Source organism: Syngnathus acus, chromosome 6 (assembly GCF_901709675.1).
Source record: "Syngnathus acus chromosome 6, fSynAcu1.2, whole genome shotgun sequence".
NCBI classification, from domain to species: domain Eukaryota; kingdom Metazoa; phylum Chordata; class Actinopteri; order Syngnathiformes; family Syngnathidae; genus Syngnathus; species Syngnathus acus.
In genome coordinates, this window is record NC_051092.1 from 12,386,842 (window position 1) to 12,414,375 (window position 27,534).

General features: G+C 40.9%; 5 protein-coding genes and 1 long non-coding RNA gene across 8 annotated transcripts; 5 read left to right on the forward strand and 1 right to left on the reverse strand.

Moving 5' to 3' along the window:
- The first annotated feature begins 4,552 nt into the window (after window positions 1–4,552).
- On the forward strand, window positions 4,553–6,405 carry LOC119123943 (galactose-specific lectin nattectin-like). Its single transcript, XM_037253367.1, has 7 exons — window positions 4,553–4,635; window positions 4,771–4,833; window positions 4,955–4,982; window positions 5,119–5,204; window positions 5,356–5,487; window positions 5,956–6,067; window positions 6,140–6,405. The coding sequence occupies exons 2-7, from the start codon at window positions 4,771–4,773 to the stop codon at window positions 6,208–6,210; spliced, it is 492 nt and encodes a 163-aa protein (XP_037109262.1). The 5' UTR covers window positions 4,553–4,635; the 3' UTR covers window positions 6,211–6,405.
- Window positions 6,406–7,160: 755 nt separating this feature from the next.
- LOC119124592 (ADP-ribosylation factor 4-like) lies at window positions 7,161–10,386 on the forward strand. Its single transcript, XM_037254722.1, has 6 exons — window positions 7,161–7,383; window positions 7,879–7,959; window positions 8,044–8,153; window positions 8,922–8,993; window positions 9,393–9,518; window positions 9,600–10,386. The coding sequence occupies exons 1-6, from the start codon at window positions 7,317–7,319 to the stop codon at window positions 9,681–9,683; spliced, it is 540 nt and encodes a 179-aa protein (XP_037110617.1). The 5' UTR covers window positions 7,161–7,316; the 3' UTR covers window positions 9,684–10,386.
- LOC119124593 lies at window positions 9,796–15,054 on the reverse strand. Of its 2 annotated transcripts, none has more exons than XR_005098301.1 (2): window positions 14,889–15,054; window positions 9,796–14,187 (listed from the first exon to the last, which is right to left on the reverse strand). It is a non-coding gene; the product is annotated as an uncharacterized LOC119124593 (long non-coding RNA). The 2 variants fall into 2 exon arrangements; XR_005098302.1 differs by having other exon boundaries at window positions 9,796–14,191.
- On the forward strand, window positions 10,945–15,437 carry zgc:77752 (uncharacterized protein LOC393862 homolog). The gene is made up of 12 exons (XM_037254721.1): window positions 10,945–11,123; window positions 11,207–11,287; window positions 11,372–11,490; window positions 12,351–12,488; window positions 12,566–12,837; window positions 12,909–13,196; window positions 13,643–13,846; window positions 13,921–14,037; window positions 14,105–14,206; window positions 14,301–14,381; window positions 15,006–15,116; window positions 15,192–15,437. Exons 1-12 carry the CDS (start codon window positions 10,945–10,947, stop codon window positions 15,276–15,278), a joined length of 1,779 nt encoding a protein of 592 aa, XP_037110616.1. The 3' UTR covers window positions 15,279–15,437.
- Window positions 15,438–16,158: 721 nt separating this feature from the next.
- Window positions 16,159–21,852, forward strand: LOC119124625 (outer dense fiber protein 3-B-like). 2 transcript variants are annotated; one of them, XM_037254770.1, is made up of 7 exons: window positions 16,159–16,374; window positions 17,378–17,492; window positions 17,586–17,789; window positions 17,889–17,996; window positions 18,448–18,569; window positions 19,435–19,575; window positions 21,182–21,852. In XM_037254770.1, the coding sequence occupies exons 2-7, from the start codon at window positions 17,381–17,383 to the stop codon at window positions 21,296–21,298; spliced, it is 804 nt and encodes a 267-aa protein (XP_037110665.1). In that variant the 5' UTR covers window positions 16,159–16,374; window positions 17,378–17,380; the 3' UTR covers window positions 21,299–21,852. The 2 variants fall into 2 exon arrangements, with proteins under 2 accessions (XP_037110665.1, XP_037110667.1); XM_037254772.1 differs by lacking the exon at window positions 16,159–16,374 and adding an exon at window positions 16,438–16,707.
- Window positions 21,853–22,388: 536 nt separating this feature from the next.
- Window positions 22,389–26,077, forward strand: LOC119124626 (outer dense fiber protein 3-B-like). Its single transcript, XM_037254773.1, has 7 exons — window positions 22,389–22,573; window positions 23,205–23,280; window positions 23,699–23,902; window positions 23,992–24,099; window positions 24,454–24,575; window positions 24,649–24,789; window positions 25,446–26,077. The coding sequence occupies exons 2-7, from the start codon at window positions 23,208–23,210 to the stop codon at window positions 25,560–25,562; spliced, it is 765 nt and encodes a 254-aa protein (XP_037110668.1). The 5' UTR covers window positions 22,389–22,573; window positions 23,205–23,207; the 3' UTR covers window positions 25,563–26,077.
- Window positions 26,078–27,534: the final 1,457 nt, after the last annotated feature.

Sequence of the window (27,534 nt, forward strand, 5' to 3'; positions counted from 1 at the left end):
TCCATTAATGCACTCAGTACTTGGTTGGGAATCCTTTTGCACGGATTACGGCAACCAATGCGGCGTGGCATGGAGGCAATCAGCCTGTGGCATTGCTGAGGTGTTATGGATGCCCAGGATGCTTCAATAGCGGCCTTTAGCTCATTTGCATTGTTGGGTCTGGTGTCTTTCAGCTTCTTCTTCACAATACCCACAAATTCTCTAATGGGGTTCAGGTCAGGGGAATTGGCAGGCCAATCGAGGACAGTAATGCCATGTTCAGTACACCATTTACTGGTGGTTTTGGCACTGTGGGCAGGTGCCAGGTCATGCTGGAAAATGAAATCATCATATCCATAGAGCTTTTCAGCAGACGGAAGCATGTAGTGCTCTAAAATCTGCATTTACTCTGGACTTGATGAAACACAGTGGACCAACACCAGCAGCTGAAATGGCTCCCCAAACCATCGCTGACTGTGGGAACTTCACACTGGATTTCAAGCAACTTGGATTTTGCTCCTCTCCAACCTTTCTCCAGACTCTGGCGCCTTGGCTTCCAAATGAAAGACAAAACTTGCTTTCGTCTGAAAAGAGGACTTTGGACCACTTTGCAACTGTCCAGTGCTTCTTTTCCATAGCCCAAGTCAGACGCTTCTTCCGTTGTCTTGAGTTCAGAAGTGGCTTGACCATGGGAATACGGCTATTGTAGCCCATTTCCCGGACACGTCTGTGAACAGTGGCTTTTGATACCTGGACTCCAGTTTCAGTCCACTGTCTTTGAAGCTCCCCCAAATTCTGGAAGCGACTCTTCTTTACAAGGCTGCGGACATCTCTCTTGGTTGTGCAGCGTTTCCTGCCACATTTCCCCCTTATGTTCTTCTGTGGGTTTTTAGCTTGTATTTTTTAATCTTTTTATTCTATTTATTTTTTATTTTCATGCACTGATCGGTTGGCACTTTTTAAATTTCGTTGTACATGTGTGACAATGACAATAAAGGTATATTCTATTCTATTCAATTGCCTTTTTGTGGATGTGCTTTGAAACTGCACTCTGTGAACAGCTTGCTCTTTGAGAAATTTCTTTTTGTGTCTTACCCTCCTGATGGAGGAGGTCAATGATGGTCCTCTGGACAGCAGTCAGATCAGCAGTCTTTCCCGTACTTGTCATTTAGTTTACTGAACCAAGCTGAGTGTTTTTCAAGGCTCAGGAAACCCTTGCACGTGTTTCGAGTGAATCAGACCATTCAAGTGATTAATTGAATACCCTACTAGTATACTTTTTCATGATATTCTATTATTTTGAGATAGGATATTTGAGTTTTCTTAAGCTGTATGCCATAATCAGCATTTTTTTTTTTTTTCTTCCTAGGACCGGGATCATCGGTCGAGACCGGCGTAACTCTACGACGGCTTCCTGCTTATCCGGCCAGTGATGACTGGGTCCCTCGCCTTGGCCTTGCAGCCGCGACCCCTGTGGGGAGTCCGCGCCCTCGTGCTCGTCGGGACCAACGACTTTCGCCATGCTAGCCCCGTGGTGACCATCTGCACGTGCCCCGACTGGGTGCCCAGGACGCTGCTCACACGTTTGCCTGCTTTGTGATGTTTTCACCGATTCACGACCACGGTCCATTGGGCGCCGTTGAACTGGACTGCCCTTACACCTGTCTATGGACCCCGTGGAGGCTATTTTGTGTGTTTTGGGGTGTTCTCTTGTATTGAGGGGTGCTGGTTGGCCGCTATTACTTTTTTTCCTTTGTCTTTTAGCTTTGATTTGCTTTGATGGCTTTTATCTTGAGCACTTTCTGACTTTCTTTGTGGCGCCGTTGTGTGGCAGCCTTATGAGAGCCTGTTGAGTTGCGCTTATGCCATCTGTGTGTCTTTTGTATACCCACTCTGTGGTATGGATACTGCTGGGGCCTGAATTTCCCCACCCCTGGGGATCAATAAATGTTCAATCAATCAATTAAAATAAGAAAAGGCTTGCAGTATTGCAGTTGATTTGTAATGAATCCAGAATGTATGACATTTTTGTTTTTTTAATTGTATTACAGAAAATAAAGAACTTTATCACAATATTCAAATTTTCTGACAGTCCTGTATGTATGTATGTATGTATTGTATGTATGTATGTATGTATGTATGTATGTATGTACACTACCGTTCAAAAGTTTGGGGTCACCCAAACAATTTTGTGACCCCAAACTTTTGAACGGTAGTGTATATATTTATTTAGATAATTATTTATAGATTATATATATAATCTTCTGTGTAAAAAATCTTATAATATATATGTATACTTATATTCATAGATTTTTTATAATCTTATACAAATATAAGATATAATTTATAATATTTAATTCATAATATTTTATTATAATAATATTTACACTACCGTTCAAAAGTTTGGGGTCACCCAAACAATTTTGTGACCCCAAACTTTTGAACGGTAGTGTATGTATGTATGTATGTATGTATGTATGAATAAATAAATTTAAAAAAAATCTTAAATTTGTTGGTTTTTTTTGTCCATATGAACAACTAAGAACTAAAGACTGACTAAGTGCAATTATTTGATGACGCACTCAGGAGCTTTCATAATTGTCGGTAAAGCCATTGTCATAACAATTCCTTAGGGCCAGTCAAAAGAACGGAAAGCTGTAACGTCAATTTGTTGTTTGATCGGTATGCGGGCGATCCACTTGAATTATCTCAGCTATGATAATTATTGTGCTTGTGCTTGTCAACTGTGGCCTGTTTCAGTTTCAGTTTATTAAAGGAAAGGTCGACATGTAACATCAAAGTTTCATGGACTGGCCTGACTCAGTTCAAGAACTGTTTTCCAGCAGGTTCCTATAACATTACATACATTTCAATACAATATATACAATATATATATATATACGTATATATATATATATCTGTTGTCATAATTAATTCCTAATTAATTCAATGAAACTCATTTGAATTTAAATCCTCATTTAAATCAGGAAACAAAAAACACCTTTATGGTGGATATGGTCACTGGGGAAGTGCTGCCAGTACTACCTTGGCATCCACCATATTTCTTTGCTTCTTTTCATTTTGGGGACATGCTGCTCTTACGGGTTATTGTCGTGCCAGCCTCTCACTTTTAGCTTTTCTAGAACATGTTTTGAGGTAATAACTTTAGAGGTAATAACTGTGTATGTTTTTTTCATTTCTTTTCTTTTACCCCCTGTGTGGGACAGTGCTAGGGTAAACCAAAATACTACTTACAGCAGTCCTGGGTGCTGTGAGGTTCTGGCTGTTTACTAACTTACTAACCAAGTAGTACTTGGACCATTAAAACTTGAGTCCTAATTTGGATCATTTCACAGTTTCTTTCAACATATCAATAAAAATGCAAACATCAAAACAAGGTGAGGAAAACTTCATTCATAGGCACATTTCATTCACAGGGCACCTGTACAAAACTAAGATCATACCAATCTTCTCAGTATGGAGAATGTAATCCATCCAGGCTAGATTATTGCAGCGCTTTAGCAGAAAAAAACACTTTGGAGGTCTTCAGTTGGTCTAAAATGCAGCAGCTCAGATTTTTACTGGGGCATTACTCGTGGAATTATGACCATTTTACCTGAGTACTGGCCTCTCTTGACCGACTCCCTGTTCATATTTGAGCTGTTCTCAAGTTGTTTCTTAAAGGAACTTGCCGACATTATGTTCTCATGCCATCTGTGCACTTGGAGGGGAGCAGCTCAAAAACTCAGTATGAAGTTGCTCAGAGAATAAGCCTTTTGCAGTCAAGTACCAACTTTGTGGACTGTACTACCTCGTGAGGTTAGACAGCTCTGCTCAGTTTAGGGCTTTGAAATGAAAACATTTGTAAAACCAAAGATGCAGATTTATTGTAGCATGACTTTTGACACTTGCCACCGTAGCACTTTGACTGAAAGTGCTTTAGAGATTTTAAATGTACTGACAATTTTTTGTATAAATGTATATTGCATTTAAGTTTAAGATTAGTCCCGTTCGCTCTTTTCATACTTGACGTGCGCTAAGGCGAAAAAAGTTGCATATCTGGGTAAGCTGTGTAATTACTCAACAATGCAGATCTTATTTTAAAACCTCTTACCGAAAACATCAATCAAGTAAGATGAGAACCAAGTTAAAAGACTTGGTTCACACAGTTTTTTGTTTGTTTGTTTTTCTTCAAGTGTAGAGACTCTTGCAGCAAAGCAGGGCCAAAAGTTTCTTACTTTAATAAGACATGATTGAGATTTTTTAAAACGTGGCTCAGTGGTATCCTGTACAAATTTTTAGCGACCCAGTTGCGGTTGTACATTTTACCAAGATTTTTGGAGGTAGTATTTCTTAGTGCTCTATTTGGGTTGCCAGTGACTAACTTATAACCTGTACATCAAAAATGCTGAGTTAAAAACAGCCCAATTTTTCACCCATCAGTTTTATGGCTTGATTGCAAAACAGCTTCTTCTGCTTCATTGAGTTGCTGCATTCTTGACTAACAGGAACTTTTAATCTTGTTTTGTTTGTTTGAAATTTTCTATGGGGGACACTGCCGTCATATAATAGGCCTTCCACATTCCAAAACTGTCAACTGAGCAAATATAAAGCGCCTCGTTTTCCTTGTCAGTATCAAGCATCACGACTGCAAAGGTAACTTCACACAATTTCCTATCCTACTGCTGAAACTTTAACTGCAGTTTTCCATTTTCCACATAGTTAGATGCAAATGAAAAACTGACATTTGACAGAAATATTTGCTTTTTTTTTTTTCTTTCCCTATTCCAGATGGCATTTGCTCTTGACCTGTTGTTCCTCGTTTGTGGAATCAGTGGACTGTTCACTGGAGTCGTAAATTATAATTTTGTCATTTTTGAACACATTTTTTATGGTGCTTAATGTATAGCTGCAGTATATTTGTCTGTAAATGTTCGGCAGTCAGATTCTAACAATGTGCCTTTCTTCTTCAAAGGAATCTGTCAAATCGACTCCAAAAATAGGTTGGTTAATCTGAATCATATTGCAAATGAATTATTATTATTATTATTATTATTTTTATTATTATTATTGTTTCTATTGTCTTCAGAATTTCTAAAAATGTCTTATTTTGCTCCCAAAACAACCATTGTGCTGCAGCCAATAGCTGCCCTCAAGGCTGGACTCAGTTGGACTGTGAATGTTACATTTACGAAGCTGAACCGAGGTCTTTTGCTGATGCAGAGGTTTGGAAGAAAATAGTTGTGATGTCGCTTTATTATGAATAGTGATCCTTCTGCTGACTGAACAATTTGGTCCAGAGTCAATATATACCTTGCAAACTGTCTGGCAGATCTAGATGAGTGAAATCAACTTCTGATTCTCTTTTTCCTTCAGAGCGTCTGCAACATTCTTGGTGGAAATCTGGCCTCCATCCACAATGACTTGGAAAATGCATTTATTGTTGAAGTGATTCGAGCGAATGGTGACGAGACGGAGGGCTGGATTGGACTCCATGATGCAATTTTGGTAAAACATTGACCAGGACAAACATTCTGATTGAATCCCGTCACTTGTGTTCAGTTAAAGTATTTTTGACCAATGGAGAATGAAAGTGTTCTCCAGACTCTTGTCTTGTCACCAGATTAAACAACATATAGAGTTGAGTAATTAATGATAAGAAAACACGTTGGAACAAATGTTGTTCCACCATTTGTCAAATATACATTGGCAGGACTTGAATTCAACTGCAAAACAATCAATGTAACATTATAATAACGAAACTTTTTTCTTTCAATATAGTACACTTAAAATTCATCAACATTCTTTGTAATCACGCAATCTTGACCTCCACACTATCTCAAATCAAAGCAGCAGTTTACGTGTTACTGTTTGATTCAAATATTGTTCAATCAAAACGGATTGCATTAAGGCAAACAAATACCATTCGGATTTGTATTTCCGTGTCCCTTATTCAACTTTTTTGTTGTCTTCCAGGATACTGACTACATATGGACTGATGGCTCAGATGAAGATTTCCTTAACTTTGACACAGCAAATTCAGAGCCAAACGCATTGACTGGTGACTGTGTGGAAGTTGATGAGACCGGTAAGTAAACACAGTGATCAAAGTTGGCTACGAACATAATGCTGTAATAACTTGCATTTTTTTTTCTGAAAGATGGACTTTGGCAAACTGCGAGCTGCACAGACCTCAATGTGTATGTTTGCATCAGAGATATACTCCACTAATTACTCCTCTTAACAGCCTGGCTTCTGTCACAATGGTGTTCGATTATTGTGATGACTCAGTGAAATAATATCAAACTTTAGTGGTACCATTGTATGTGTGGGGGTTTCTATCAACTCCCTTTTCCTTCTCTTATATTGACAGCAAATTTGTAATGACATCACTTTCAGAAATAAAGGAACCTGTCTGCATCAAAATATGTTTGTGTCTGTGTCTTCCAATACACTCATTTCCAACATTTATGAGTCTATTTCTCATTATTTAATATAAGAACACCAAAAATAATTATCATTTTTATGATAATAATAATAAAAGCATTGTTTTTCAAGCATCTTTCTGAAAACCAGAGGGAACTGAACAATAAAACTGTGGTTGAAATCACTGAGAAAACATACAGCCAATAAATAATCATAGTGTACACGCTTGTAGAATTGCAGCTTTAGGAAAGGGAATAAGCACTAATGGGTCAATTTTGTGTGTTATCAGTGTTATATTGTGTAATCTAAAACTTCCAAATAATCAAGCTCTAACAATACATGATCATTATTGCAAACTACTACTAAAGACATTTCCACCTTTGGCGTCAATTATAATTAGATAATTTAAAAATGTCCTGTATTGTGTGTGTGTGCCCCATACCTCACTGCTACAAATAAAACGACTTTCAACTCAAAGCATCTTTTTATTCAGTTAAATCGTGGCGGCACAGTGCACCATTGTTTAGCACGTCTGCCCTATAGTTCAGAGGTGCGGGTTTGATTCTGGCTTCCTGTGTGGAGTTTGCATGTCCTCCTCGTGCGTGTGTGGGTTTTCTCCAGGTACCCTGGTTTCCTCCCACATTCCAAAAACATGCATTGACCACAGGTAATAAACTTCATGTCACACTCCAGTCCGGTTAGTGGCGGAAATGAAATAGTAAGCTCCTTTGCCAGCTGCAAATAAAAGCCGTAGAAGAAGACAATGATGATGACGTGACGCATTCCACGTTGGCCCGGACGTGGCAGTCGGTACGGGGATCGCCGAAATAATATCGAACATTTCTTACACCTTTGTCTTTTGTTTTAAGAATTAGGGTATTTGCGGAGGAATCAAACATCACCTAGCAGTTATGGGGCTGACTTTATCTTCAGTGTTTGGTCGACTTTTTGGCAAAAAACAAATGAGGATTTTAATGGGTGAGTTGAAAAAGTACTGGTTGATGGTTAGCTTCGCTGCTCACTAAATGCTATTGTCAGAGGAGCTCTGCTAGCAGTGTTCAAGTTGTAGATCACCACGATCATGCGAGTTTGACGTAGTGTTGCAAAAATGACCGATTGTAAACGAGTATATTTTGTTTTCAAAGGGAATCTGTCAGTCATTTTTGCTCTTTCGAGGAAGTAGAATAGTTTGACGCAATCGTGATATTCCATCGACTTTTTCCAACATTAGGGGCACTACCTGTCCAACTTCAGCTGTTTTCACCAAACCCCATTGTGTCAGGGTGCGTTCACGGCCTAACAGATTGTTTCATTTGTTTTTGTTTTGTTTTGTTTTTTATAGAAAATGTATAGCCTTCTTGTTATCTGAAGCCTATTTGCATGTTCTGCTAGCTTGGCTTGTTCTATGATGTAACAACTGTCATGTCGATATCGAGCTGTTGTAACTTGTCACTTCACAATGTTCTTCCATAGTTGGTCTGGATGCAGCTGGAAAAACAACCATCTTGTACAAGCTGAAGCTTGGCGAAATAGTAACAACCATCCCAACTATAGGTAATAAAACATCTTTAACAACCTGTTGTGCCTGTTAGTTATTTTGTGTTAAGATCTGTCTTTATTTTCTATCCTCTTGGTCAGGTTTCAATGTGGAGACGGTGGAATACAAAAATATCAGTTTCACCGTGTGGGATGTGGGTGGCCAGGACAAGATCAGACCTCTGTGGCGACATTACTTCCAGAACACACAGGTACAGTTGGACCAAACTGAAATGGCGAGTCTCTGTCGCTGCAACAAAACACACACCTGTCCATAGGGCTGCTCTTGCCCTCACTGCATTCTTAAAACTGTTTAATGATCCCCTCATTAAGGTGGTGGATGAGCTGGAACATATTCCAGTGAGATTGGTTGCCTGTCAATCCCAGAGCACAAATGGACAAACAACCAGTCACAAGCACATTGGCTCCAATGGACAATTAGGAGTTTTCTGTAGAGCTCATGACTCGTGATGAGTGTTTAATTTATTCTGACAATCCTGGTAACTCAAAACATTTGTATCTTAAATAGTCTGTCCTCATTAAAATGAATGTACCGTATTTTCCGCACTATAAGGCGCACCGGATTATAAGGCGCACCTTCAATGAATGGCCCATTTTAAAACTTTGTCCATATATAAGATGTATACATTTGGCCCGCGGGCCGGACTTTGGACACGCCTGCTGTAGTGACTCAATATTGGTCCATATATAAGGCGCACCTGATTATAAGGCGCACTGTTGGCTTTTGAGAAAATTGGAGATTTTTAGGTACGCCTTATAGTGCGGAAAATACGGTAAATGAAATGAATCAGCCCCCCCAATATTATATAAGAATAAATAAATGACAAAAATCTTAGTCTATAATGATCTTTGTTAAGGCATACACATCAAGTCTGAGCTATCACACCAAATAACAGTTCATCACAATCTCATGTTGTTTCTGTGGAGTCGTAGTCATCGGTTTTGCTTTCGTCTTGCAGGGCCTCATTTTTGTTGTGGACAGCAATGACCGAGAAAGAGTGGCTGAGGCTGCAGAGGAGCTCTCGAAGATGGTGGGTATTATTGGTGCTTAAATGGTAATAATACCTCTGATATTGTCTGTGACTGTCAGAATTATCTCTGCACTAAATTTAAATGCAGTCTGTCTGAGGTTACAAGGTGTTCTTTCACAAGCCAGCACATGCCAAGAACAAGGTTATTGGTGAAGCAAATGAACAGAATAACTCAAAGAAATGTGTTTGTCTTCATATTTTTTTTGTTTAATTATGTTCTTGTTTTTATCCAAATCTAAAGAATCTTTTGAAGAATCTTGAGTTTTATTTAGCACCAAAATAATTGTGGTTAATATTGTTTTCATTATTGAGACCAGTTTTGAAAAGAAAAAAAAACAAAAATCTGAAATTGACAATACCGGAAAGCGCAAAGTTCAAGACTGGTATTTGTGCTTCTAGTTGGGCGAGCAAGAGTTGAAGGATGCCGTGTTGCTGGTGTTTGCCAACAAACAGGACCTCCCCAACGCCCTGTCTATTAACGAGCTCACCGAAAAATTAGCTCTCAACAAGCTGCGGAACAAAGAGGTAAGTTAACTAGCAACGCCACCTTGATCCATAAGAAAGCAACCACAGATTGCATGTCATTGAACTGCTCGCCGTTTGCAGTGGCACCTTCAGCCGACCTGTGCCACCCAGGGCAGCGGCTTGTACGAAGGACTGGACTGGCTTTCTGCGGAGCTGTCCAAGTAGATGCGGACCAACCATAAGGATGAAAGCCTGAACTTTCACACGGACATTCAACGTTTGGTCCTCCAGCTGCGGAGGACATGGCTGGTGGCCAGTAGTTGTTTTTTTTTTTTTTAAATGTTTTATGACAGGGGCGGTTAAGGTGTTGTCGATTTGTCCAAGTTTCATTCTATTGTCTGACCAGCAATCTGTGAGTGTCATCATGAAAATGATGCAATTTGACCACTTGAGTAATTCCAGTCTGATATTAGGTTAGCGTTTCTTACATTCTGATCAGTGGCTACTGACCAGGATTTGTTTTTGAAGTGTTCTTCCACAGCATTGCCTCCCACTGAATGGATCCAAAAAGGAACATTGTGCCTTTTTTTCATGCTTTATGCTTATCACCTACCGAAGATGTTGTTGTGACTTTAAAAATACAAAAGACTTCTTTGTACTGTTTTTCTGGGTGCCCTGTTTTCCTAACCAAAAGTTTGCTCGTAACATTTTGTCAAGGCTAGCAAGATTGTTAGATCTAACAACTGTTTAAATACATAAAAGGATTCATTGTCTTCTCATTGCAAAAACGATCTGCATGACAATAATTGTTGATATTTCTTTTGCTTGTAATGTTTGCTAGCAAATACTTAATATTTAGTGCGATATGTTTTAATTCTCTTGTTACCTAATTCTTGTCTAAGAAATAAACATCTTTTCTGAGAGCCAATTGAAGATGAAGTTAATTTATTATTTGCCCGATTACAAATAGGTTAGTTTGCATCTAACTGCAATGCATCTCACTGAGGAGTTTCTAGTACTGTATTAACAAAATAATAGACCTATTAGAATTTAAGTAGAACCATAACTATCATTTAATGTGTGCCGTTTGAGTCTTATCACAAAAACTAACAATGCATGAGGCTTTTTGGGGTCAATTGAGATACACAGTGTTTGCATGTGAATGTACAAGCACTATTTAATTGGCGTAATGCATTTATGACAGCTAATCTGGCTTAGCAATGATGGATCAGGTCTGTGCCTGTCAGCAAGCAGTCAAATGGGTCGGTGTTGAACAACAAGTGTTCTGTTTCACCTTTTTGCACCTTTACATGGTGTGCTTTTGTACAAACTACAATTAATTGTACAAACTACAGTTAATGGGAATTATCGTACCTCCGTCCAACACGTTTGCAAAGGTAAGTTCTGAGTTAAGTTGACAAACCAGACAGTTGTGTAGTACAGTCTGATATTGGGTGGGGGTGCTACACCTCCTCCCCGGTGTAGGATGCAGACCCATGTTCCAGTTCCGCGACCTGCTTACTCCCAAGCCCGGGAGAACCTGGTAAGGGTGATCCCGCCCAAGCTTCTGTGTCTGCTGGCCTGCGGGGGCGTGGACTGCCGTTATGAGGGACCAGAGTGTTGGAAAGCAAACCAGCAGGTCATCCGAGGCGTTTTCTCATCATGGTAGGACTATTTCATTGTCTCCTGACTAATGAGGACCCTGGGGTGCTTGATTATTTACAATGCACTCTTTCCTGAAATTCCAGGGTGACTGATGACATCATTGCCATGGCACGACCATCCAAACTCTTGATTGACAAGTATGACATCATTGAGCAATTCCAACGGTATTGTCTTGAATTTAAGTCTGAAGTCCACAACAGTTGTGGGTGGTGGCATTGTGTTCTTCTCATATATGACTTATTCCCTAGATTAAACATTAGATCCATCATAAACATGCAAATGCCAGGAGAGCATGCTCACTGTGGACCCCCCCTGGACCCCAAAAGTGGCTTCACATACTCACCCCAGACCTTCATGGAGAATGACAGTGAGATACTGTATAGTAGAGTATACCACCAAATAGTCAATTTCAGTGTTGTATGTTAGCTATGTCTCGATACTCTTGTGTAAACAACCAACGATAGCCAATATGTCCATCCATCCATTTTCTACACTGCTTACCCTGTTGAGAGTGGAGGGTGAGCTGGAGCCTATTCCAGATGATATAGAGCAGTGGTTCTTAACCTTGTTGAAGGTACGGAACACCACCAGTTTAATATGCGCATTCACCGAACCCCTCTTTAATGATTATTTTTTTCAAATTCAAGGCATAGATGTTTTTTACTGGTGCACAAAATGAGCCGTGCACAAACATCACCTTGTTCAAAGAACAAAACCAACACAATGCATGAACTCGCAACAAATTACATACCTGCAAATCAGTGTGAGTTCTGCTGTTAACGAATTTACACGATGAATCAGGTGTGTTCGGACCTCCGCTTTGGAGGCTCTGCTGAACCCCTGAGACCGACTCACCGAACCCAGGTTAAGTACCACTGATTTAGAGCCAGGGAACGTGGCACGGCCACAATAGATTGCCTGTCACAGGGCTGAGACATTAAGACAGACTAGCATTCTTAACACCTTATATACTCACGGGAATTTGCAACAGTTTTGTACTTCTTTGTGGGACAAGATTTCCCTAGAGCCACGTCTTAGAAAAGTCTTCCCAGAAGTGCAGACTCTTACAGTTCCAAGGGAACAGCAACATTTCATCCATTTGTAGTTCTCGGAGTGATTTTTGTACTGCTGCTGAATTGGATCTCATCAATTACCGGGTGTTGAGGCCAATAATTCTCTTCACTAGTCCATCCAAAGGATTTTTTAGCACGTGTGTTCATTTTGCAGTTTACTTCTACAACTTTGGGATGCCAGACTTCTGCGTGTCTTCCCTGGTCAACATAATAGATGGGGTAAAGGTGCTGGGCTTCGCGGTGGGGGAAGGCAGGGTTGCTGTGCACTGCCACGCAGGCCTGGGCAGAACAGGTTTGGGTTCCATCAGAAGTAACCCAGCAAGCGTGACGGCACGCAACGCACAACTTTGTACTATGACTGCTCCACAGGTGTCCTGATAGCCTGCTACTTAATCTACACTTTGCGCATCAGTCCCAGCGAGGCCGTCCATTATGTGCGCATCAAGAGGCCTCGCTCCATCCAAACCCGAGCGCAGATCAGCCAAGTGTTCGACTTTGCTCGGCTCCTCAGCGCGCAGCTGGTTCAGTACCCAGACCTCAGCCTGCGACACGGATCCCCCGTCACCCTGCAGCACTACCTCAACCGCCAAGCGCTCCTGCTGCACGGCCAAGAGGCTCGCACGCTCAGATACATACCCAAGGTGTGGACTTGATCGTTATCTGTGTCACTAACAGTGCAGCATCACTGATCCCCCTCTTGCCATCTCATCAGGTGGTGTACCTTTTGTGCATGCACATCTCCTGTTTGTCGATGGGACTACCTGCAGCTCCGGAGATACACGCTGAACTGGAGAAGAGATCAGAACTGAGGATTTTGACCAGAGTGGTGAGGGAGACCCTGGTGTCCAAACAGTTCCTGCCCTTGCTGCGCCAAGATCACAACATCGCACGGGTGGGCTCTGTGTCCTCCTGGGATGGGCAGCTAGGATTCTCAGAGAGAAACAGGGACTTGCTTTGGGACAAACGCAGCTACAGTGACTCTGACCTCAGCATGATGGCGGTAAATATTAAAAGATTTCACACACTCAAAAATCCAAATCACCATATCAAGGGAGACGCTAGGTCAGTGAGCGTCTTAAGATGAACAGGTGCATTTTGCTTCAATTGGCTTTTTTGTGACTTTACCCACTACAGATGGCAAAGAGGAGAATGACCATAGTTCAGGAAATAGAACTGACACATGCATGAAGGTGATACACAGCTAGGTCTCCTTCTTGACTGCTCATTACAGTATAGCACCATCTATCATAAGAAAAAAACTGTACACTCAGGATGGGTGAAGATTTCATCGCTTACATTACCGGGATTGTCGTGAAGTGACGATCTCCGAGGCCTTGTTGTTCCGCTTTGCCTCCACTATATAGTATGTTAGCCTCTGACTGCTTTAATTTGTATTGTTTCTAATAGGAAAAGCAAACTGTCATGCTATTGTTTCTTGTCTTATAGGATCTGGAGATGAGTCCCTGGCTTGCAAAGGATGCCATAGGATCGGAACTGAGACCAGTGAGCTCCAAGACTACCCCACCTTCATTACACCTCACCACCAACAACCGTGCTCAAACACGCGCTAAGCAGCCGAGCAAAAGCTCTGGTAGGATGTTTAAGTCTACGGTCAAAAAGGATCAATCCAAGTACAGCTCCAACATTGAGGTAAAAGCAAGAACGACTATTTAAGATTACCAATTGCGTGATGAATGCTCTGACTCAAGATTATTCCTCAATAGTTGTGCAGAAGCACACACAACGTGCACCCGACCTCGGTGGCTCGTGCCATTGCCAAGGCAATGGCAGACCAAAGTCCACCAGAAGAATCCATTCTACAGCGGTCGTCTCTTTTACAGGTACATCTCCCACATCTGCACATTTTTATACAATATTCCAAAGTCAAGTCACTCACCTTCCTAACAGGAGGAGCTGAACAGCAGTGAATGTGGCTGGGCTCTTTTGGTGACCGAGACGAATCCTCAGGTTCTCACGTGCCTGCTTTGGACCTGGCTTGAGAAGCTAAAAGTCAGTCAGTGGACTTCAAGCAAAACACGCTCATGTTGATATTTAACAGTCATCCAATCCGATGCTCCAACATATTTGATCCATCTTGACACAGGATCCCGTTCTTGGTGCCGAGGATATAGTAAGATTGAGTTGTGTGGAACCTAACAGGAAGCCTTTTTGTGTGCTCAAGAAGGTAAAGTATCCAATAATCTTTATATTCCTCTGTACTCGTTATAATAATCAATCTTAATCACGGGAATAGGCTAACTAGCTACTAAGCTACTCATTCTTTCGTCTCTTGAATAGGTGTAGCTCAAGAGATCAGGTCGTTTTTGGGCCAGATACTCTTTTGAGAGGCAATAACATTGGGATTTTTTTTTTTTAAACAAAACAGAAAGGAGCACTTCCTTTCTTGGAGATGGTGGTCATGATAGTGATAATTCTCTTCACTTCTGCTACTTGTAATAAATGTAAATCGTGAATTTGTTCCACTTAGTGCTTTTTATTTTTATTTTTTTTATAAACTATCAATCACTTTGTTTCTTCCACTTAGTGCTTTTTATTTATTTATTTTTTTAATAAATTATCAATCATTATCACTCTGGCCTATGTAATAAATAAATGTTGAATTTAGAAATAGTAGTCGATTAATCGTAATGTATTGCAAGCAAACATTACTGAGGAAAAGAGAGTCTTTGACCTGGTTAGATTCTGCATGGGATGGAGCTCACTCCACAAAGTGGTCTGATCCAACTGCATTTTCAAATCCAGCAATTTCTGGTGCCAAGAGTTGCTCGCAATCCTATTGTCCTTCCAGCCACAGAGGCACACCATCTATTGTCTGCTGAGCTGTGTCAACAAAGTGACCAGCCTGTGTCCGCATAGAGAAGATGCCGTGCTGCAGCGACTGATACGAGCACTGACAAAGGTAAGCGAATAAACAGTGCAATGTTCTAAGTGAGCAAAGCCTGACAACTAGCCAATTGCCTTTTTTACTCAACAGCGACCTCAAGAGGAAATCGAAAGCCTTGCACGTTTACTGAATCTCATTAGGGCCCATTTGAGGGAGAACTTTCTCAACAATTGTTAAATCCGGTGGGCCTGGAGCTGGGACGCTACACTTTGAAGTGGACCAATTGTCAATTCGATCATTCCGACAAAGTTCTTTTTCTTCTTTTGACCACAAATGGGAAAATAAACTTGTTGGTGTGATAGTGGTGCTTTTATAACAATATTAAATTACCCCGTGAACAGGAAAAAATATGGTATTTCAAAATGATTTCTTGATACATTAAAAGTGGACCATTTGGGTTAAACAACTGACCAACCAAATGAATATTATTTTTAAAAAAAACATTGAGTGTAAAATAAGGATTGCTTCTGTGTTTATTACATATTACGAGTGGAGAAATGTGATCACAAGTGCAGCAACTGTTTGTAAACCTTATTGAGACTTTCTCAAAAATGTAATTAGAAGTTTAAGCCTCCAGATTTGGGGGAAAAATCTTGGATAAAATAATGAATCTTATATTGACGCGGTTTCAATGTTTTTATTTATGAGACAACGAGCGCCATCCGCTGCTAATCCAGAAGTGTCGCCTTAAACACCCGTTTAGTGATCATTTGTCACATAAAACATAAAAGAATTGGGGATGCTATAATGGAGTGCAAGTCGGTCAAACTTAACTTATCTTAACTTTTACCTTTAACTTTAAAAAGACGCAAGTAAAGCAATCTCGCTAGTACTTATCTGCGTGCGCCAATCAACCGCCCGCCCGCCCGCCTTGTCTCCAATTAAACTTCTGATCCACTTTTTCGTGAGTCCATTGTGCGAACTCCACCTGACAAAATGCCACATTTCCATATTTGTTCTAACTTTTCGACGAGGTGCCAACTGAAGAGTTGTTTGAGCGCCTCAACCTGTGACGTCACCACCGGTCGGGTTGGAATTAGCGTCGCACTGTCAAACCAACACAACCGTTTTGTGCATAAGCACTTGTGTCTGTGTTTCTCGCACACGCCACCTGAGTACAAATGGGCCACTGGGTGACACGTCATCACATTCAGGCTGTAATGATGTAATCTCCCAGCCGCGACGCGGGGGCGGCGTCAGGATGCTAAAGTGCTGGAGCACTTTTGTCCAACGCAAGAAACTTCGACAAGAAAATCTAGGGCCGTCCTGACAGGTCAGTCGTGTGGTTTAAAAAAAATACCTTTTAAATTAACAGCTAGGGTGGGCTCGAATTGCCTACGTAATAACTAAAGAGCGTATGATGCGTTCAGGAAAACGGGTTTTCAAATTTGCACGTTGCGAATTCTTAAATAAAATGTCTCGTATTGTAAATTCCTTCACTTGCATGGAGATTTTGAACACAACACGGTCAGCATGTGCAGTCGTCTCCGTGGCAACATTGCCATAGTGAAGTGGGCTGGCTCGAAACAATTTGTGTTGTAGTTCAATGAACGCACTGATTTCCGGATCAGAGGAAGACTGAAATGAGGATCGGGATTTGCGAAAGGTAAACTATTTCAACCAACATTTTGAATAACGGAATCAATACTGAACCTTAGAATAAACATTCCTTCCTAGGAGACATTTTTTTGTTATTGAGTAACAGGCGCAGCTAAGAGTTTTAGTGTAATATTTACAGATCGGTGACGTACAGGCAGGTAGCAGGGTGGACTAGTGGTGACCATCTCTCCCTCATTCTTGGTTGTAATAATGCTGTGTGGAGTTTGTATGTTCTCCCCATGCTTGCATGAGTTTTCTGCAAAGTATCTTGTCATGGATTTTTAAGTACATTTCCCCCTGACAAATCCTTAATTTCAATTATTCAAATATAAAATATACACAAAGTTACCACATCCCATTTATTAGGAGGGTATGCATGCTTTGATTTATTTCTCCTCATAAAATTAAATTAAGTTGTACTTGTTTACATTCAACTACAAAGTAAGTGAAATTATTTATCTCTGTCTCATTTATTTTACATATCACAAAAACCTGGCATTTGACAAGGGGTGTGTAGACTTTTTATATCACCTGTTGTGCCCTGCCAATGACTGGCAACCAGTTCAGGACGTACCTGGACCACTCCATTAGTATTGGTAAATTGTGAAAGTGGAGGCCCTCTGGTGGTTTTCACACTGCCCATTGAATGAAAAGCAAACTTGAAGTATTTGTTACAGATAATGCCTGATGAAGAGCCTTGGGTTGGATCATGGAGGCCCCACAGACCTCGAGGGCCGATAGCTGCCCTCTATAGTAGCCCAGGGCCCAAGTATGCACTGCCTTCACTCACAGGTAGAAATTATTTTTTATTCTCTGCTACCAGTCTTAAGATTTGTGGTAACATAATATAAGGGTTCTTTTTTTTTTTTTTTGCCCTTCATCCAGGTTCATCACTACATGATCCGACAAAACACAAAGCGCCCAGTTTCAGCTTTCGGGCCACCTATGACATAAGCTCGCAAGAAATCTCGCCCGGACCTAAACACCTCATCCCCTCCAACATCACCAAAACGGGCCGTGATGGAACTCCAGCGTTTTCATTTGGCAGTCGCCCCAAGGAACTAGCGCGCACCCAAGTGCCTGCACCCAGTGAGCATAACGCACATTTCTTTCTTTTTTTTTTTTTTGCAGCGCAGCTCGGCCACGTTGGAAATGATGACATATTTTCTTGCTGTTTTTTTTTTTCAGATCATTACCACCTTGAGAGTTCAGACAAGGTCACTTATCACTCTTCCCCTTCCTATACGTTGTCCGGGAGAGGAAAACATGTTGTACATAGCAACCAGAATACTCCCGGTAACATTTCTCTTTTTGACATTTCTTACACTTCTTTTGGGTTAGCAAAGAAAAAAAAAAACTATGTCTACAGTTCTGTAATTCTACAACTCTCCAAAAGAATCGTCAGGCATTCTCAGATGAGGTTCGCTGCTTCTGTAAACAAACTTGATGAGTAAAATTAGTTCTTGAGATGGTTTGGCCCAACTTGACCACACACACATACAGTAAAGATTTTCCATCATTAATATTGAACAGGTTTGATATTCATGAATATTGCCTTTGAACATTTTCCGAGCAGAGTGAGAGAAAAAAATCTCAAATCACACACGGCTCCATCACAGGATAATTGCTCAGGATAATCTTTCAGAGATTTCAGAGATATCCAAGAAGCATGTTTTTTCTGAATTTGATCGGAAGGCTGGGGTGATAATTAAATTTGGCCCGCTGCTTAACGGTTATGTCCCTGCAGGTCCAGCATCCAACACTCTACCTCCTGTGTTTGGACCCAAAACTGTCAATATACGCGCAGCACCCGCACACTCGCTCTACGGTCGCAGTAAAAATGGCAGCTTCATGGAAGACTCCACAAAGGTAGAAATATTGTCTAAAACACTTCAGGCTCACCGAGCGACACAGCCAATCACAATTAAATTCACTCAGTCGCACCCCCACACATGGCGACTGTCTTTCACATACATACAAACTTACTGCAAACCTCGGAACACCTATCCATCTTCAACAAAACAGTGGGCTAGCAATACAGTGTTAAGCTAGCATTAGGTCTGTAAACAAACCAACAATAACTACAATTGCCACGTACAATTAAAAATCAAAAAGATGTGGTGAACGTACCTGTCTATCAGAAGTTTTGCTCATTCAGTATCGCTTCTGATTAGGGATGGGCGAATATTCATTCCAGGTATCACATCGGGTCAATATCGGTGTCCAATGTATTGATTACTCACGATGGCGGACGATACAAGTCACTAATATCAGGGTGTCCTGTTGTGGCCATTTTCTATCAGAAACTAAATGGCATGCATGGCTGACGGATCCATCATAGTGGTCATATGCTCATTAAGATGCAATTTTTGATGTGCATTGTCATTTAGAATGCTGATGCGAACATTATTGGTTTAATTCATAAAGCTCATATCCCACTGTGAGGCAAATGTCTGGCAAAAATCTTATACTGGTGTCAGAAGGAGAAAGTAATGGTATCGAACATCCCTATTTCCCTAATTCAGTTTCCCTTTGCTCTCCTTCTGTTTGATAGTCTTCTGCTCTGTTGTGGCAAATTAGTTTCAGCAAAGCTCCTGAAGTCAGTCTTTTGAGAGTGTGCTGATGACCGGCTACTACTGTGTGTGCCCGCTATTGCACGCCAAATGCCTTCTATCGCTGATAGGTTGTTCTTCAACAGTCCATTTAACATTGTTTCTTGTACTTTATCTTTCAGTCTCCAGGCCCTGCAGCCTATCATGCTGTGGAGCCTCAGATTTACCTAAACAAATCTCCTCAGTACAGCATGCCAGGGCGCAAGTTCATGCCTCAAGGTGCTACGAGGACGCCAGCACCTGGAGTCTACTGTCCTGAGAAGGTGGGGAAGGTCTTGCTTCGTATTGGGGCCAATTATGCATTTCCGCCCCACAAAGAACAGTTCCCATATGTCTTAATACACTGTTTCCCAAATTGTATTGTTACCATTGCACTGGTGGCACAGCTAGGGCAGGGAATGAAACCAGCAGCTACTTTCCAACCCTCATACATCCTTTGTTCAAATATGCAACTTAGAACAAATATTGACTTCTGGGTGTTATTGGTAATTTTTGTAGAAATTGCTGCTCTTTAACAGTAGATCTCATCTATGTCCAGACTGCAAATTAATGGCACAAGCAGAAAGCATTTTACCATATATAGCTACCGTAATTTTCGGACTATAAGCCGCACCGGACTATAAACCACACCAGCTAGAATTCGGGGATATTTTAGATTTTATCTTATATAACCCGCACCGGACTATAAGCCGCACGAGTTATTAACAAAGAAAGACAGCAAACAGAAAGCCTTTTTAAAGTTTTAATTACATACTTTAACATGTCTTCCTAAACGCTGCATGTGACGCAGCAGTAGTACCGCAGCAACACGAAAGTGTGCACGCGAGTTATTTACAAAGAAAGACGGTTCACAGAAAGCCTTTTTAAAGTTTTAATAACATACCTTAACATTTCTTTCCAAACATAACGGTAAAAGTCACTGAGACGCGGCGGTAACACAGCAGCAACACGGTAGCACAGCACTAACAGGGCTGGTTAAAAGAACATACCAGTAAAAGTAAAAAAAAAAAGAGCTTCATCGTCTTCATCTTCCTCCTGTGCACTGAAACCATCGAAGTCTTCCTCCTCAGTGTCCGATTGGAATAGCGTTAGATATCCTTCGCCACACACTTTCTCAGTCTCTCTTTCGTCGTCGCTTTTATGCATTTCTTCTAGCATTTTCCGTGATGGTCTGTTCATGCTAATTTTATTCATGCACGAAGCGCTAAGTTACATTAAACTAGCGAGCTACACGTATAGCTCCAGAGTAGACGTGACTGGGAAATAAAGAAAGAAAAAGGTGATGCAACACGATGTCATCAGCAATGTGCCAAATCGACTGCCTTTAACTTAAAAGCGGTATAATATGCATTTCTTCTGTCCCCCATAGTGACGGTTTGTGTATAAAAGCTTCCTTTCAGTAATGTCCGTCTTAATCTCGTTCTGTCTCTTTGTGTGAATTATACGGCACTATTTGCCTGGCGGATGGACATGCGATCAACACACCACTTTTCTCCCCAGTGACCGTGTCACATATCCCTCCGCCCAGCAAAGCGGTGCCGCACAAGAGCGGTCCACAGCCTATTTACGAGGTCATCACAAAAATCACGGAAAAAATCCATAGATAAGTCGCACCGGACTATAGGACGCAGGGTTCAAAATTTTAGAAAGAAATTGCGGCTTATAGTCCGAAATTTACGGTACTTTAGTTTATTTTCCTTTCATTTCACACTTGATAGAGGCAGGCAGAGATAATTTGTATACAAGTGGTCCATTTTTTGAAGGAGAAACCAGAAGCTAAATGTTCTTACTTTGTCCAGAGATTATTTGTATACAAGTAGTCAATTTTTGTAGGAGAAAGTAGGAGCTAAATGTTCTTACATTGTCCAGGTCACCACCACGCATTCCAAAGCGCCAGCCTTCACCTTTGGACTGCGTCACTCGCAATACACCATATGCCCCATCATGGATGCAGACAGATACCAACAGTCATTGTCCTTTCTTTGAGCTGGGGGATTTCAACACCGTGACATCAGATGAAGCAAAGAGGCCAAAATCAGCAAATGAGATTTGTTGATTGGATTTCACAGTTCAGCGTTTGCAATATTTTGTCTTGTCAAGCATTTAGTTTGGTTAGCATGTGATTTGCTAAGAAATGTAAACAGGCGAGAAATGTCCTTTCCATCACATCCTACTGTGGCTCCTCAAAAAAGGCTTGTTAAATCTCCCACATATGCATCCAGCAGGTCGCACTTGCGATTTCATTAGTGTTAGAGAAATTAACTACATTGTGTTCGACAATATTTTTTTAATAAAAAGAATAACAGTGAAAGTAATTATTTTTCTTAATTATTTTGGTACAGTACAGTACTGTACAGTTGCTGTTCAGTAAACATCCATCAATCAGTTTAATGTTTTTTGGTCCTGAATTGTTCACACTCATTCTTAATAATGGTACAGGTGATGTTTTAAAAGCACTTTACTAGGTTACTTCAGAATGGTGCACAAGATGTGCAAAATGAGCAAAAATGGCAAATGGCCTTGCCACTTTCCATTTATTTTTTAAAAACACATCCATTTCACAATAAAAAGTTTTGTCTGGCTCTCAAATCATTTTGGGCTTAATTGTACTGCACTATTTGTAATGACTGCCAAAATCAAGTACGTTCTGTATATTGCAATGTACAAATAAATGGAAACACTATGTATATAGTATATGTGTATCTACAGTATAATGTCATTTACAAGTGAATCATGTGAAGAATGAGGAATAAAAACTTTTTCAAATGAGTCCACGTTGGAGACGTCATTTTAGTACAGCGCTGACAGCTACATGCCAGGGGAGGACATACGTCAGCAGAATTGAGTAACTCTAGTCTCCTACTGCTACTTCTACAGTTTAATACAAAACAATGGCGGCGATAGACAAAAGAACACATTCAAACGTTTAAAAATGAAAATGAGTCATTGCACGTAGGGTTTTTGTTGCTATCACAGCGTCATCTGCTGGATGTTTTGAGTAAAAGTAGCCCCTCGTCCCCAGTTGCCTCCTTGGCCTGGGAGTTGATGTCATTCCGTCATTGCTACTCATAGCATGTGCGCTGTGTTTCGCTCGCACGCCACCCTGATCCAAAATACATCGTCATATTTGGCCTCTAATGATGTCAAACGCAAGGGCCGACGTCAGGATGCATTTGCTTCAGGAAAGCAATCAGTTTGGTTAGCATGTGATTGCATTCGACGTGTTCCAATTTTACCGGAAGTCCAAGAGAGCCGTAAAAGGTTAGTTGCATGTAATGTTCTATGGCAGGGGTGTCAAACTCGTTTTTTTCACGGGCCGCATTGTAGTTATAGCTTCTTTTGGAGGGCCATTATGACTGTCAACCCAAATAAATATATGAGCACCTCATATTACATACAGTAAAAGCTACGAAACAAACTGACAAATAACTCGTTTTCAAATCAGACGAGTAAAAACTGGTCAAATATTTAAAAAAAAAAAAAAAAGATATTAAAAGTGAAGACAATTTGCAATTCCAGTAATGACACACGAGCTTGATGCACAATTTGTCTTCGCGGGCCACATAAAATGATGTGGCGGGCCATATCTGGCCCCTGGGCCTTGAGTTTGACACCAGTGTTCTATGGGGTATACCTGTATTCGCCAAATTAAAAGTTGTTTTAAATTATTTTACTAGTTGTTGAGCATTCTATCATATTTTCATAATTGGAGGCAATAAAAGTTATTGGAGGAATCAGCTTGTAAAAAGTACAGTATGGAAAGCTATTCATAAATGCCACTCCTAAATAAAGACACCCGATGAAGAGACTTTGGATTAAATAAATGTGTATTTAATTCCATTTGAGTTGTCCAATAGAAAGGAAACTATCAACTCGTGTCTTGTTCATGTAGGTCATGCCTGAAGAAAATCCTAAAGTTGGGGTGGTGGGGACCAAAAGAGCACTCTATGCACTTCCTTCACTCACAGGTATGACTCAAGTCATATATTTTTCTCAAGTCGTCGCCTACGTCTTAATGCAAAGAGTTGTGTTGAAAACATGCAAATTATAAGATTTCAGCAGGGTCCTAAAGCCGTTCATCAGCAAGTGCAAATTTGAATTGGATGTAAATTTGCGAGCCACGCCCCAAAATGCAGGCTGGTCAGTCACAGCAGATCAGGCTAAAACTACATTTTGCTCGCTGCTGTTGAATTTATATATATATATATATATATATATATATATATATATATATATATATATATTTGTTTTTTAGTTATATAAAAATGGTATGCAGCCTTCTAACAAAAATTGCACACTCATGTGAGGTCAAGCTACTACTACTAAGGTTTTGCTGATACTGTTACAATGAGTGCTAACATCTGTACCTTCCATTTTCATCTGAAGGTGCTAATAACCACGATCCGACAAAACGCAAAGCGCCAAGTTACACTTTTGGCCATACCTGTCACTTGACCAAAGAGCACGTCTCACCTGGACCTGCCCATTTTATTCCCTCCAACATCACCAAAAATGGCCGCGATGGAACACCGGCATTTTCATTTGGCAGACGTCGTAAGGATTGGGCACTTGACGAAGTCCCTGGGCCCAGTGAGAAAACCAAATGAATATCGGACTATGGAGATGATGTCTAGTAAACGAGATTGAAGCAATTGCATCTTTTTCTTGTCTTTTTTTAGACCGCTACCACATTGCAAATGCAGCCAAGCTCACATTTCATTCTTCACCTGCGTATACGTTGTCTACTCGGTGGAAACAAGCAGTGCTAAGCAACCAGACCACACCCGGTAACATTCTAACTGATAGATACAGTAACAATCAGAGGCAGCTAGGTAGAATTGCAAATAAAGAATTGCTTTACAATTTCAGAGTTATGATGAGACATAAAAGTTGAAATAGATGAATAATAACTCCAGCAGTGAGTTAGCATAGCTTGACTTGCCTGGACATGTTTTAGTATTTTACCAAATTGTCTCTCTTATAGAACATAGATGCTATAGCTCACTTTTTGTCTTCAAGTCACCTCCACGCATGGAGGGGCTGTGACCCAGCACCTTCTCTTGATCATCCATTCGCCGCTGACCTTTAATACTGATAATGGTCCATGTATGTCATACTTCATATTCTGCCTGTCACTGCAGGCCCAGCAGCCAACATGCTGCCTCCTGTCCTGGGATCCAAAACTGTGAACATTCCCGCCGTGCCCTCACACACACTGAGTGGTCGCACCAAAGTTGGCAACTTTTTTAATGATTTGTCAAAGGTAGACATATGCAAGACCTATTTTCTTTTTTTATCTAAATCCATCCTAGTTTAATTGATACATCCTCCTGCAGACTCCAGGCCCTGCGGCCTATCAAGCTGTGGATCCCAAAACCTACCTGACCAAACCTCCCCAGTACAGCATGCCAGGACGTAACTTCCTGCCTACAAGCTTTACAAAGACGCCAGCACCTGGAGTCTACTGCCCTGAGAAGGTTGGATGGATGGATGGATGGATGGATGGATGGATGGATGGATGGATGGATGGATGGAGGGAGGGAGGGAGGGAGGGAGGGAGGGAGGGAGGGAGGGAGGGATGATGCAAAAGGCATTTCAATCAGCAAGCATGGAGAGCTCATCAACAAATACAAGCAACCCCACTCTGTTTGACATTCATTATAAATGCAAACTCACAAAGGAAGCTTTCCAAATGGGGCTAATGTCGTATGAACACGGTTTTGGAATGAGGTAAGAAGATAAAGCAGCTGGAAATAAAGCTTCCAATAGAGATTCGAACTCAAATCTCCTGACTGTGAGGCAGACTTGATTACCACTACTCAAGACTCAGACCGCTACGCTGTCGTGCTTCTGTTACTGAACAAATACTATTTTATATTTACAGGTAAATGAACTTTCACAACTAATGTAGTCGAGAAGCTTGCAGCCATTATGCAACATTGCAACACATATTCACACTTACAATGAGTGACAATTGATAAGGTGCTCACCTTGTGCAGCATCATACACTGCATTGTATGCTCACTTTTAATATCTTGATTGATTGAGTCACTTTTAGTATCTTACATTGAAGTAATTGATAGACAATACTATTAATATTGGATTCTTTGACTAAAGACCTTATTTGTTCTAGGTCAACTCTACACACTCAAAAGCTCCAGCCTTCAGTTTTGGAAGACTTCATTCAGAAAACACCCTAATCCCTCTTACGGACGTGGATCGTTGTCAAAAGTCTATAAAACTAATTTAACTTCACACTGACAAAAGTGGTAAAAGGCAGCTGGTGGGAATGAAACTGAGGGGTCAGTTGAAAGATGACATGCACCTTCTTCTTTAGACTCAGCATCATGTTGAGTCACATAATATTAGTAAACACAGGATAGATAACTTGATTATGTCATTTGTTGTACCATATTTATTTTTCTTGAGTGCTGGTGTCTAGGGTGAGCTGGAGTCTATCTCCAATAACTTTGGGAGAGAGGCCAGTGACATCCTGGATTGGTTGCCAGCCAATTGCAGGGCATACAGTATATAGACAAAAAAAAAGAAAGGTGCACTTACGCCCCCCAGTATGGACAATTAAGATTTGTCTGTGAACCTAACATGATGTTTCTGGAATGTGGGAGAAAGCAGGAGTGCTTGAAGAAAATTCATACAGAACTCAGAATTGATGAACAGATGTGCAAATGTTTTCTAATGAAATTAATACATACGTGAAACCCCTTCTATTTTGAGAAAGAAAATAACATGCCACACTATCATTTTAAATGTGTAACTTTGTGTATCTCTGCTCTTCAATATTTTGAAATAAAAAGTATAGGGCAAATATTTTGTGCATTTGTGTTTTTGTTTTTTGTTTTTGAAATCCTGGATTGACAAAGCAATCCATTCTAGTTATCAGTGACCCAGAGTTGTTTAGTCCCACTTTTTTAATTTGGTGTATGTCGCAACCCGTTACAAAGATAATTTGTTGTGCAACAACTGCAAAAACAACATTTACATGGATGAAAAAAGTTCAAGTGAACTGAATCTTTAGAATCAGTTCACTCAAAAGATTTGTTCAAACGAATCGTTCGCTACACTTTCTTATTTATTTATTCAATTATTTATTTTTACCTCGTGTAGTGCACCTATTGAAGTGTCCATGATGTGTCCCTAATCACAGGCCACTTCATTCGGAAAAAAGTTTAAGTGAAAGTGAAACGTGCCACACCCGCCCTCACCCCCACCTCCTGATTGGCTGTTTGATCTGTGACGTCATTCAGACACTCCTTTAGGTACACCGCCATCTTCAGGTGTACCTAATCACAGGCCACTTCATTAGGGAAAAATCATGGTCAAAGCTTCACGGAAAGTGAAAAGTGCCACACCCGCCCTCACCCCCACTTTCTGATTGGCTGTTTGGTCTGTGACGTCACTCGGACACTCCATTAGGTACACCGCCATTTTCAGGTGTACCTAATCACAGGCCACTTCATTAGGGAAAAATCATGGTCAAAGCTTCACGGAAAGTGAAAAGTGCCACACCCGCCCTCACCCCCACCTTCTGATTGGCTAGTTGATCTGTGACGTCACTCAGACACTCCATTAGGTACACCGCCATTTTCAAGTGTACCTAATAACAGGCCACTTTATTAGGGAAATATCATGGTCAAAGGTCATAGATGTCAAGCTGTAGTCCTCGGGGCTGCATTCCAACATGTTTTCCAAGATTCCCTCGTTAAGTGCACCTGTGTGAAAAGTTGGGCTCTTGCAGAACGTGAAAATGAACAAAATCTTTTCACGCAGGTGTGTTTAACGAGGATAACTTGGAAAATATATTGGAACGCGGCCCCTCGAGGACTGGAGGTCGACATCCCTGGTTTAAGAGAAAAGTGCCACACCCGCCCTCACCCCCACTTTCTGATTGGCTGTTTGATCTGTGACGTCACTCGGACACTCCATTAGGTACACCGCCATTTTCAGGTGTTCCTAATAACAGGCCAATTCATTAGGGAAAAATCATGGTCAAAGCTTAAATGAAAGTGAAAAGTGCCACACCCGCCCTCACCCCCACTTTCTGATTGGCTGTTTGATCTGTGACGTCATTCAAACACTCTATTAGGGACACCGCCATTTTCAGGTTCGTTCGCGAAGATTCACGAGTGAGTGACAGACAGCGTTGCTGCTATGCCAGCCGACACACGTTATGCCGACATTGATGTTTTAATTTTGTATTTGTT

Excerpts from the sequence above, each read along its gene's own strand:
- LOC119124592 (XM_037254722.1), top strand. The coding sequence starts at position 7,317 with ATGGGGCTGACTTTATCTTCAGTGTTTGGTCGACTTTTTGGCAAAAAA. Across the intron at positions 7,384-7,878 it reads ACAAATGAGGATTTTAATGG|TTGGTCTGGATGCAGCTGGA; the intron begins GTGAGTTGAAAA and ends GTTCTTCCATAG. Across the intron at positions 8,994-9,392 it reads CAGAGGAGCTCTCGAAGATG|TTGGGCGAGCAAGAGTTGAA; the intron begins GTGGGTATTATT and ends TTGTGCTTCTAG.
- LOC119124625 (XM_037254770.1), top strand. The coding sequence starts at position 17,381 with ATGCCTGATGAAGAGCCTTGGGTTGGATCATGGAGGCCCCACAGACCT. Across the intron at positions 17,790-17,888 it reads CACCCAAGTGCCTGCACCCA|ATCATTACCACCTTGAGAGT; the intron begins GTGAGCATAACG and ends TTTTTTTTTCAG. Across the intron at positions 19,576-21,181 it reads GAGTCTACTGTCCTGAGAAG|GTCACCACCACGCATTCCAA; the intron begins GTGGGGAAGGTC and ends TACATTGTCCAG.
- LOC119124626 (XM_037254773.1), top strand. The coding sequence starts at position 23,208 with ATGCCTGAAGAAAATCCTAAAGTTGGGGTGGTGGGGACCAAAAGAGCA. Across the intron at positions 23,281-23,698 it reads TGCACTTCCTTCACTCACAG|GTGCTAATAACCACGATCCG; the intron begins GTATGACTCAAG and ends TTTCATCTGAAG. Across the intron at positions 24,576-24,648 it reads TTTTTAATGATTTGTCAAAG|ACTCCAGGCCCTGCGGCCTA; the intron begins GTAGACATATGC and ends ATCCTCCTGCAG.
- zgc:77752 (XM_037254721.1), top strand. The coding sequence starts at position 10,945 with ATGCAGACCCATGTTCCAGTTCCGCGACCTGCTTACTCCCAAGCCCGG. Across the intron at positions 11,124-11,206 it reads CGAGGCGTTTTCTCATCATG|GGTGACTGATGACATCATTG; the intron begins GTAGGACTATTT and ends CTGAAATTCCAG. Across the intron at positions 13,847-13,920 it reads AGTACAGCTCCAACATTGAG|TTGTGCAGAAGCACACACAA; the intron begins GTAAAAGCAAGA and ends ATTCCTCAATAG.
- LOC119123943 (XM_037253367.1), top strand. The coding sequence starts at position 4,771 with ATGGCATTTGCTCTTGACCTGTTGTTCCTCGTTTGTGGAATCAGTGGA. Across the intron at positions 4,834-4,954 it reads GTGGACTGTTCACTGGAGTC|GAATCTGTCAAATCGACTCC; the intron begins GTAAATTATAAT and ends TCTTCTTCAAAG. Across the intron at positions 5,488-5,955 it reads GACTCCATGATGCAATTTTG|GATACTGACTACATATGGAC; the intron begins GTAAAACATTGA and ends GTTGTCTTCCAG.